Here is an 11,040-nt window from a genome sequence, read left to right on the forward strand (position 1 = left end):
TGGTTACTTTACGCTTTTAACAAGTTAAAGTGAAATGAAATATAATACATTTGTTATGATATTTTTGTGCACAAAAGTATTATATAGTAAATATATATGTACGATAGAGATATGATAGGTTTGAGAACCTTATGTGAAGTTAATTAGCTATGTTGTTATAGACTTAAATGTTGTATGACTAGATTAATTTTGTAAATATACTCAAACTAAACAATAACATTGTTAGACTCATTATGTTCAAATTTTATGTAGTCTATATATATATGTTGTAATTGTCTTTATAGTTGCGTTATATATGTCGCAGGCAACTACGTCAATTAGCCATTCAATGAAACGCCTGGCCACTTTACTAAACGGCTCTATTCAACCAGCGGCCTGAATGACATTTAGTCAATTTACCTGGTTTTCATTCATGGTTTTTAACCAAATAATTATATTGCAACCAAACTATAAATATTTATATTTACATGAATGTCCCTATTCTATGAATGGAAGATGTATTGGCCGGTGTCATTCAGGCCACTGATTGAACGGCGCTTTTTAGTAAAGTGTCTAGGCGGATAATTAAAAGACTAATTTAACCAGTTGACTGCGACATATACATTAATTATTTACGAGCAGTTATTATATTCAAGAAACCAATTGCTTATGGATGGTTGTATATTCTACGAGCTCCTATTCGTTAGCTTCTAACTAAGGCTACGAATAACGAATAGTGGGATATGTATATGTGGTTGACAAATAGTTGATGGACGATTTAACTGTCCGTAAGTCTACCATCTTGAATATAGTAACTGGACTTATGTTGTCTCTATGGAGTAGGATATAGCACAATTGGGTTCTTAGAATCCCCCAGACGTCACTAATTATGAAAGTCCCCACGACCTCATTAACGGCTGTCTCGGGTCAATCGGATATTATTATATATTGTTGTTACTATTGTTTTTGTTACTTGTTTAACTAATTTGCTGATGTCAGATATGCGTGTATTGACGCGGACCTTCGCGTCATCGTCATATGTTATTGCGCAAATCTTAATAAAGAACCTTGACATAATTATATGGGCATATCTATCAGGTATCGTTGTAACATTGTATAGCACAACTTAATTTATACGGATAATATAAGGGACTGCTAAAGCTGATAAATATGTTAGCGATCCAAACTAAGGAATGTCCTTTGAAAAATCATACATTATTGTTACCATGTTTTTTATCGATGTACATCGACATGTCTCAATCGCTTATGTTAAAGCATCTATTAATAGTAAAATGTATTCAGAAAGTTATAATTGATGATTTTAGACACGTAGTAACAATTGATTTTATTGTAATTACGCAGTATAAAAAGAATAAGGCACATGTTGGCGTTATTTTTTTTATTCTATTTGAAGCTTAGTTATAATATTATAAAACAATCTTAATGTCAATGATAGTACCTCATGACGACTTTATTTGCACAAATAAACGAGAATGAAATTATTTCATGCTATATACATAAATAGTTGTGTATTGTGTAATGTTTTTATGTAAATTTCCGTAGGGTGACAATGATTCATCGTGGGTAGACGGATTAATTGTAAAACATGTGCTGTGTTTAGTATATAGATTATAATTATTGTTTAGAATACAGTAAAACCCGCTGAATTTTATCACGTTTAATACGATTTCCGGCATAATAAGCTATTTATGATCGGCTACAGCAGCATGGTATGTTACTATATAATTATTGTCACGCTTATTACGAAGTGTCGTTTAACCAAACGAGTTATTTTTACGACTTTATTTTTTTACGACGAATTGTTTAATCTAAAATAGTTTTGTGGGTTTTACTGTACGTCCGAAATAATTTTATTAAGGTAGCTAGCTGTAATTAATACGAGAGCCTGGTGCTGATAGGGCCCACGCACATTTTTGAGTAAATTATAAATTGATTCGTGCTAAATTGTAAAAGTTTAATATTACTGAGCTAAAAGTTGCTATTTGGGCAATACCAAAAGTAACATTTTTGATATTGGTCCTTTTATCACCAGGCCACAGGACACTTAAAACTTTTTCTTCTATGTAGATAGACATGATTTTATTGTACTATTTTGTTTCATTGTTTTTTTCAATGCATTGACGTGACGCCACGGAGTCATAAATGCAGGAATGTATAACAAAAATATTGTTTTAGTAATATCGTTATAGTCATTGTTTAACACAGATTAATTTTATTTTAAAGAAAATATATATCCGAATTGAGTACAAAAAATATTAAAAAAGTTTCATTGCAATGGTTCATTTTATTTTGTATCGTGCCTCGTTGTTTTGACATAAACCAAACATTGTTATCTACGTGGTCCCTTGATATTGAAATACTCGTATCGAAATGGCGCATCACTGTAAGTCGGTTATCAACATTTCACGAGTGTGATACGATGTGAAATCTTACAGAATCACACTGCTGAACGCAATACGAATTTCTGTTCGGCGGCAGAATATACTTTGGTGGTACCTACTTAGAAGGACTATCACAAAGCCCTACCAAGTAAGAGTTTGGGTCAATCTTGCAAGCTAAATTAGAACCACTTCATTTTATCTTACGGACTTTACATGTTGGTTCAGTTTCGATGACAATGTAGTTTTTGTTAAGTATAAGTCCATTTTACACCCTGGATTGGCTCTTCTATACTATAGTTTTAATGCTACAGTAAATTCAAAACAGAATAAGATTTAACTCTATTAAAGAGTATTATTAGTCCTTGATGTTCTAGAGATGAGTCCATACACCCAGTCCCAGATGACAGGATTGGTGAGCCGAGTATAAACACCAGGGAAGTTCCCTCGTGCGCAGCCCAGACCCCATGACACTACTCCGATCAAGACGCCCTCGCTCACCAAAGGTCCACCGCTGTCACCCTGATGATAATGATTAATTAATTATTAAAAACAATACTTTGTGTTTATATCAAAACAAGCACCACTGGACTTCATGTGCTTTATTCTTGTTTACAATATCACACTCGGCGGTGAAAAAACTACCACTTATATTTAACCATCCCACATAGAAGCTGTGAGCTCGAATAAGTCGGACATAAAGTATAGAATATCGATGGACTAAATATGTAGAGTTTCTACAAGACAGTTGAAATTAAAAAAATATTTCGTGTGCTATGAAATGTTTTTAATTGCTAGGTTTTATTTTATTTATGATGAAGATGTGCTGGCCGCCACTCTCATAATCCGATGTGACGGCAAAACCTAGGAAGCTCTAAATCTTCTCATCAAGATACTAAGAGGCTTTAGCCTAGCAGTGGATCATTAAAAGTTGCTTACTTTACTAATCACTTTCTATCATATGATTGTTGTATATGTGCCCTTTTATGTTAAGTTATCACACCACGTCATATACGCATTTATTTTTATAATATTTAAAGGATAATTTAACGTGAAGGGGCGTGCCGTTTTGGTCTTTATTTATCCTTCAGTCCGTACGTGCAGGAAGAAACAAAAGTAAACATGCTAGCTTTAGTTTCAAAATTTGAATAAAATAAAAAGGCGAAATGGTGAAATGAAATGTTAAATTACTTGGCAAGCATCTGGTGCTGGTTGACTGAAAGACCCGGCACAGAACATAGAGGCTGGATCGATAGGATTTCTATCCAAACCAGAGTGGCGGCAAAGCTTCATCGCGATCGTCTTAATCGTCGATGATTGTAAAAATGTGGCACTCGGACCACTTTCCTGAAAAAGACAGTTGGAAATATTTTGAACAATTCGAAGAATCTAAATCAAAATTAAATTTGAAGTAAATATTTATTTTACAGAAATATATTAAAAGTAAAGCTACCACCGGTTTGAAAAGTTGATTCTAAAGAGTAGAACCGGCAAGAAACTCAGTAGCAGTATCCTTGATGAAAAATAGATATCAAAATTAATTATATTACAAATTATTTCGCTCTCTTACAAAATCATCGTCTTTGTATTTGGGGTCTTTGGTTATTTTCTCTGATGTTCTTATAAAAGACAAAGATAGAAATCTTTGCCTTTTATTAGAACATCCGGTGAAATAACGAAAGCGTCATTCTTGTATCTGTTATGCGGCAATTGTTACTTACTCTTAATTTTCCCCACCCGGATACGATGGCGGCTTGATCTGCTAGCATCCTGGCTCCTTTTTCCACCATCCGGATAGGAAGCACTCTCGCCGAGAAACGCAGAGGAGAGTATAGTTTGATTAGACCCACGTCGTTTACTTTTGTGTTCCTAATGTATTTTGGATGTACATATGACTCCTTTATGTCATACATCTCTCCCCCGTGGGTTTTCCAAGAAGAGCCGAGTCGTACACTCAGATCATTCGGTCGCGATCTTTAAAATAATCATTTTGAAATTAACTAATAACTGGAAATGAGACTATAAAATGGTAATGATTAAATCCTGATTAAGTACGGCTGTAGTGTCCATTCTTAGTAGAATGAAAACCGTTACAAAATGAACCAACCCCCAAAGGGTTTGGGTTACCCCAAAGTACCTAATTTGCTGTAAGGTAACCAAAAACTGATCAGGCAGTATCAATATCAGTTAGTTGTCTAACTTTTCTAACCACATAAGCTGCAAAGCTAAGTCTTATCCGCATTGGAAGCTTATATCCACGAAAACTGGTTTAGATATAACTCAGGACATTAAAAGTTTAATTCCGTATGTGTTATTCACTTCGTATACTTCGCTTTTGATTATTAAAATAGAATAGATTTTAGTGGTTTGAGTAGAACCAGGACAAGCTTCTATTGTAACTATATTTTACGTTATATTATTCATATTTTTATATAGTATATGTTAGTAGTATATATTAGTATTTATATATAACTGTATATTATATATATTTTGATAATAATTAATATCAAAGTTACGTTCTGTAAATATTTCAGGGTTGATCTTCGACCGCGTTGCTGTTATTTGGAGGTAGGGCTTTGTGCAAGCCTGGGTTGGTACCACCCACTCATCAGCTATTCTATTGCCAAACAGCAATACTTAGAATACTATGTATTGCACTTGTTCATTATTTGTGTTCCCGTCGGTAAGTAAGGCAGGGTAACTACAGGTACAAGAGAAATAACATTCCAGCTCACAGGGTTGGTGGCGCATTGGCGATGTGATTGAATTGAATGCAATGGTTAACGTTTCTTTCAGTGTCAATGTCTATGTGCGCCGATGACATGTGGTGGTGACCACACACCATCAGGATTATTTGCCCTATACAATAAAAAAGGCGGGTTACATGTTGTCGTCCGAGATATGCAAGTTTTATTACGGTGTCTTTTTTTACTATCGAGTATGAAATTAATAATGAACACATTTTCCGGTTTGAACCTACATCACTCCATTATACATATTATTTATCTATACATACACCAAATGTATTGTATGTATGAATATTGATTCAAAATCACACATAGAAAAAAATATTTACTTGCTAGCTATAAAGTATCACTAAGAAAATTCGTTCCGCAAGAGAATAAAAGTTTATAAAAATCCGAGTATCGAAATAGAAGAAAAGTATTCTATCAAGTAGACGTACAATGTAAAGAAAAGAAAACATATGTTCTTAATATCCCAAAGACGTCCTATTGACTGAAAACAAGCTCACCATTCGCAGAAAACGTATCGCTTTCCAAGTATTCGATAATAAATTTCTTTAGAGCCGTCGTAAAGAGTCGAACCACCTACATTGGACGGGGAAAAAATATATTCCTGTTTCTGCCACCCTGGAGGCGATTGCTGTTTTGCATCGGAAAAAATACAATTCACCCCTCGAGGATAAATTGAAATTGTGGAAGGCTGCAATTCACGAGGGGCAAGGCGCAAAAAGATTCTGCCATGCTCGTTTAAATTCACGCGAGCGACAGTACTGACTTCGATGTATATGAAAAATTGTTTCGATTTGTGTTAGTATTTATCTGTCTGTATGTGTTTAGTAGAATACCAATTAATATTTACTTTACTTTAAATAAGCCCTTTATTATATTATAAATTCGAGAAATAAATTAATCATTGTGATTTTATTTATTTTGTGATATTTATAATACAATTAATTGATTATACTTAATTTCGTTGGATATCAAATATACTATTATAAATTCAATTATTACTAACAAACCTGCCCGATACATTATTTAATAATTATAGCATTTATATTATTATTTAAAAAGATTTATGGCCTTGAGCTCAAAGATTCACGCTTCGCTTGTACGAGAAAGTAAACTTTTGCACATTCTGGTTTAAATATTTCCATGCCAACCCAAAGGAGGCTTATAATATAATAAAAAATGTTATGTTTGTAGTTAAAAAAGGAGTGTACTATATATAATAAGTTCCGTATCTCCCCCCTTTTCATAGCCTCCGTGATAGATTTTTTAAGTTATTGTTGCCCCTTTATACAATTTATACAAAGTTAGCAATGGGAATTTTCTAACCAAAATAAGCCTGTACGTCATATAGTTATAGTTAAATAAGGTTTTATATATTGGTATTTGATGTAGACACGACACTTTCGCAAATAGGAAATAGGTTTTTGTAAGTTTTAATGACTATCTAAAAAAAATATATTGTACTTTTGGAACATATCAATATCGAGTCTACAGAACTTAGACGACAGATGCTTCCCGTTTTCATTTAGAATTTTTGTTATATAAATTAAAATTAACATCAAATGTGGTTTGAAAGAATGAGCTTGAGAAGAACAGGGAGAATGGATAGAGAGGTAAAGGTCGCCTGAAGTCATAACGCTTTTTCCTAAAGTGAAGACTTCAACGAATTCACTCTACTGTAAATCTCGTAAAACAACTTCGTTCCAGAAAATCATATTGTGTTTTTCTTCATCGTGGTCATCAAAGTGTACGTGATAGCTAAGGTAATAAAATAACAGAACTAACCGCAAGAGACAGTGCGCTGCTGTTAACAACCACAGGGCAGTTATAATAGAACCACCGCATATTGGGTACGTCTTCTCTCTCAGCGAAACTTGCCAAGGTACAGCCGCTATGGATGTGTTCACTCCGAAGACTATGCGGCGCGTTGAACCTAATACACCGAACAGTCAGGATTATACGCATAATATAAAAATATTCTGTTTATAAATGTTACAAAAACAAAAGTGTGTCACGAATATTTTGTATACGAATAAATTATGACACAGCTAACTTATTTAGATCTAAGTAAAGGTATATTACCTCGACGTGTGGTTTTTGTGTACGCTGAAAAGAAACAATTGATTATTACAGTACGAATTTAAGTCGGTAATCGATTTAATATTAGTTCTCTTAATGTTTTATATACATATAACCCTTTTTCTTCTTTAATAAAGTAACAACTTATGTATGTACAGTGGGATATTTTATTTCCCATTCTTGTCTCGTAGAGATAGCTTGAAATTATTACTCGCTTTCCAAATCCACACGAGGCAAATTTTTATCTGACAAATGCAAGTCTATCACCTTCAACCGCATTGCAAATAAATTGTAAACATAAAATAAAGATGAAAATTTAATAGAGCTTGCTCGTATTTAAACTATCTTTGGTTATGGTCTCGCGTTCCCCGGGGCTATCATGTTTCATATTTTTGATTTTAGAATCTTCTTGTTTCAAGACGGGTCAATCTGCATCTTTTTTTTTTTAAGAAAAAATGTGTAACGCGTAATTGCTCACGCCATTCAGTCTCGTACTTAGAAACAAGAACTAAACCTGATACGAATATTTAAAAAGTTTCAGAGTTGCTTCATGCAACAGCCAGAACTTTTGGAAAATTCATGGACTTTTACTCGCTTATATGTAATAAGATTTGTCTTGAATCAGTAGCGGTCGCAGCTGAAGACTTTGGGATATTTATTAAATATAGGGGGATTAAAGACCCCTCGTCATTAATTCTTACTGGCCAGTTGCTCAATGAGACATATATGGTTATTTAGCTTGCTCTCAACAAAGAGTTTATGCGGCTTGACAAATAGAAATATAATTAGGAATGTACGAAAATGAATAAATTTAATATATGTACATTTATTTAAAAAAAGTTGAATTGACTATTTTAGTCTTAGACGTTAACGATTTTGAAGGGGATCCTATGACAGCAACCCTCAGACCACGACTGTCTTGAATAGCGTAGATACGAGAGAAAAACGACGTAAGTCATATTTACTCGTTAATTTATTTAATAACGTGCCGAATAGCCTTTTATACTTTTCCTGGACTCTCGTTTTATTTAGAAACTCTAGAATATTATGTTTATTGATTTCCGCCTCGTCGGCCAGCTCGGAGTAGTCTATCTCGACCTCATGTCTCACAAACACTTCCTTAGCTTTCCCAAACACTGATATTATTATTATTAGCGCACATATACGATACGCGACTATCATTATTGTCACTTAGGATATTTGTTTAATGACAAATCAATAAACGTATTTTATAATAAAACATGATACACATTTTCTTCGGCTTTGGTTTTCACTGACATTTAAAAAAAAAAAAACAATTTATTTTTTAATGTTTCGATTTAATCTATGAGTTGAATGCTTAAAATAATTAAGCGTGAAATTAAATTTACGTAACTGATAATTATAAGTCGATATATCATTTAAATTGATTTGTATTTTGTAAATTTTAAATAACTTTATAAATACGAAAGTTATAAATCAATAAATAAATAAATATTGGACAACATCACATACATTACTCTGATCCCAATGTAAGTAGCTCAAGCACTTGTGTCATGTAAAATCAGAAGTAACGACGGCACCACATACACTCAGGCCCAAGACAACATAGAAAACTAATGAACTTTTTCTACATCGATTCGGCCGGGAATCGAATCCGGGACCTCGAAGTGGCGTACCCATGAAAACTGGTGTACACACTACTCGACCACGGAGGTCGTTAAGTTATGTCTTTTAATTTTACTTTTTGAATATTTTATATGACGGGCCACTGTGTTTTGAGAGTGTCAAGAAACGAAAAAAAGTAATAATGACATTTTTGACAGTAACATTGGATATAGTGCGGTTGGACGTTTCTTCACTCTGACGCAACTTCAGGCTCTTTTGTGTAATGCATTTGCATATCGTGTAAGCAAGACGTGCCGGGTGGAGCGTCGTTACTTTATTATAATACAGAAAGTGCTGATTGTATTACTGTTATATTGTAAAACCTTCAAACACATGGTTTTGATTCTCCTCGCCCGCCTACCCACGATCGCTCGGAAGCCACAGATAGATACAGAAAATAATGATAATGGCAATGTGTCGTTATATATAATTTTCAACAAGTTAAATATTTGGTTTATAATTATTAATATATTCTATCGATTTTATTAGCATTAATTATCGAAAAAGAATTAAAAATAATAAGAAATACAAAACTGTAACGTTAAAGTTGTATTATTTATTAACTCAAAGTTATGTTTATTATGGAAGATGTTGAGTGCGACTGGATTGAAAATACAATTTTCTCTAGCGCCGCGGGTCTTGCAACACTGATGAACGTTTTAAAACTTAAAAGATCCTCCCCCTGAATCTAATTAACGAGTTTTCAGGTACTAACACGGTTTCTTCGCCAATTTGTAATTAAATTTGCTTCTTTCGACCAAGTTTCGGTGCCGAGGTTGGTCTGTAAATGAGCTGGGCGCGTGGTGTCTCCAAGTTTGTATCTAATTCGGAGTTATTTACTTAATAATTTTGTAAAACATTGCATTGAATAAGTTTATTTTAATATTGTTTGTATTCAGATAAATGGTAATGCTTATTTTTGTAATTTACAATTACACTTTGTATTTGTCCCACGGTTGGGAACTGTCCAGATTTTCTCACGATGTTTTTCTTTATCGCCGAGCACACGTCAAATTATAAACTCAAATTAAACATATTAAAATTTAGTAGAGCTAGACCCGTTTGACGACAGGGTTATACCTATTAAGAAAAAAAATACGATTAAGTTTTAAGCTGAACAGAGGTAATTTTAATTGAATTTACAATTTATAATTTCAAGTATTTAAAATATGTTTGAATATTTCATAGCAAATTATGATAGTAATTGCTATTTTAAAAACAAAGGCGCATAAGATTTTTCATACGACAAGGTGGATATTTATTCTTATTAACGATTCAATTAGGTTATACTATTATGTTAGACTAACAATTGTCTACATTTAAATGTAATTTTATTCAATAAAATACCATTGAATCTTTAGTATTTTTATATAATATCCGTAAGAAAAATAACCACATATTCCTTACTAATGAGCGTACAATATAGTAACCTCTATTATAAAGGCAGCTATCTTTATTAATTAAAATGTGCTTTTATATTTCACAAGGATCTCTTAAAACCTTAATCTTATATCTGCGCCCATTGTTGGAGGCTCTCAGGCAGGAAGCACAAAGGCACTAACTAGTATGCTACCCCTCAAGTGATACAGGTCAGACTTTGACCTGCGCACTTTACAATGTATGTGTGACGCTACTTTTAGACAACTAAAGTAAAAATAAGGAAAATAATTTATTTAAAGAGATAAATATACAAAAATAAATAGTAATGATATGCCCCCGCGGTGTAAACCGAGGAATCTTAACCCAAATTGTGGTTTCAAAGTCGGGTCAATGAATTTTAATGTGCTAAATATTTGTAAATAATTTAGCTTATGCTCGGCGGTAATGGAAAACATCGTGAGGAAATCTGTATATGCCGAATGGAAATTTGACACATGTTTCATTCAACATTCACCATTCTTTTAAAACAAAAGGCGGCCCGCGCAAAAAAAAAAATCAAAATAATCCGAGTCCTTTACGTTTGAATGATTGTTTTTTGTTATATCCAAAATTTTTACAGTTTTTTTTTTGTATAAAACATTTATGTAAGCCGAAGGACCTCAAATGTTTTTATATGGAATATTGTGAAAAGGAGATAAATACTAAGAAATAAGTATTTACCTAGAAAAGTAATAATTGAACATACCTTTAATTTATTATGAAACAAACCAAAAGTGCATGACATAAGAGAGTTCTGAGAAATA

At 33.1% G+C, this 11,040-nt stretch overlaps 1 protein-coding gene across 1 annotated transcript; it reads right to left on the minus strand.

Moving 5' to 3' along the window:
* Window positions 1-2,392: 2,392 nt before the first annotated feature.
* Window positions 2,393-8,392, minus strand: LOC125078006 (trypsin-like). Its single transcript, XM_047690146.1, has 6 exons — window positions 8,176-8,392; window positions 7,214-7,237; window positions 6,917-7,064; window positions 4,100-4,352; window positions 3,570-3,725; window positions 2,393-2,900 (listed from the first exon to the last, which is right to left on the minus strand). Exons 1-6 carry the CDS (start codon window positions 8,390-8,392, stop codon window positions 2,724-2,726), a joined length of 975 nt encoding a protein of 324 aa, XP_047546102.1. The 3' UTR covers window positions 2,393-2,723.
* Between the last annotated feature and the right edge of the window lie 2,648 nt (window positions 8,393-11,040).

Source organism: Vanessa atalanta, chromosome 4, assembly GCF_905147765.1.
Source record: "Vanessa atalanta chromosome 4, ilVanAtal1.2, whole genome shotgun sequence".
NCBI classification, from domain to species: domain Eukaryota; kingdom Metazoa; phylum Arthropoda; class Insecta; order Lepidoptera; family Nymphalidae; genus Vanessa; species Vanessa atalanta.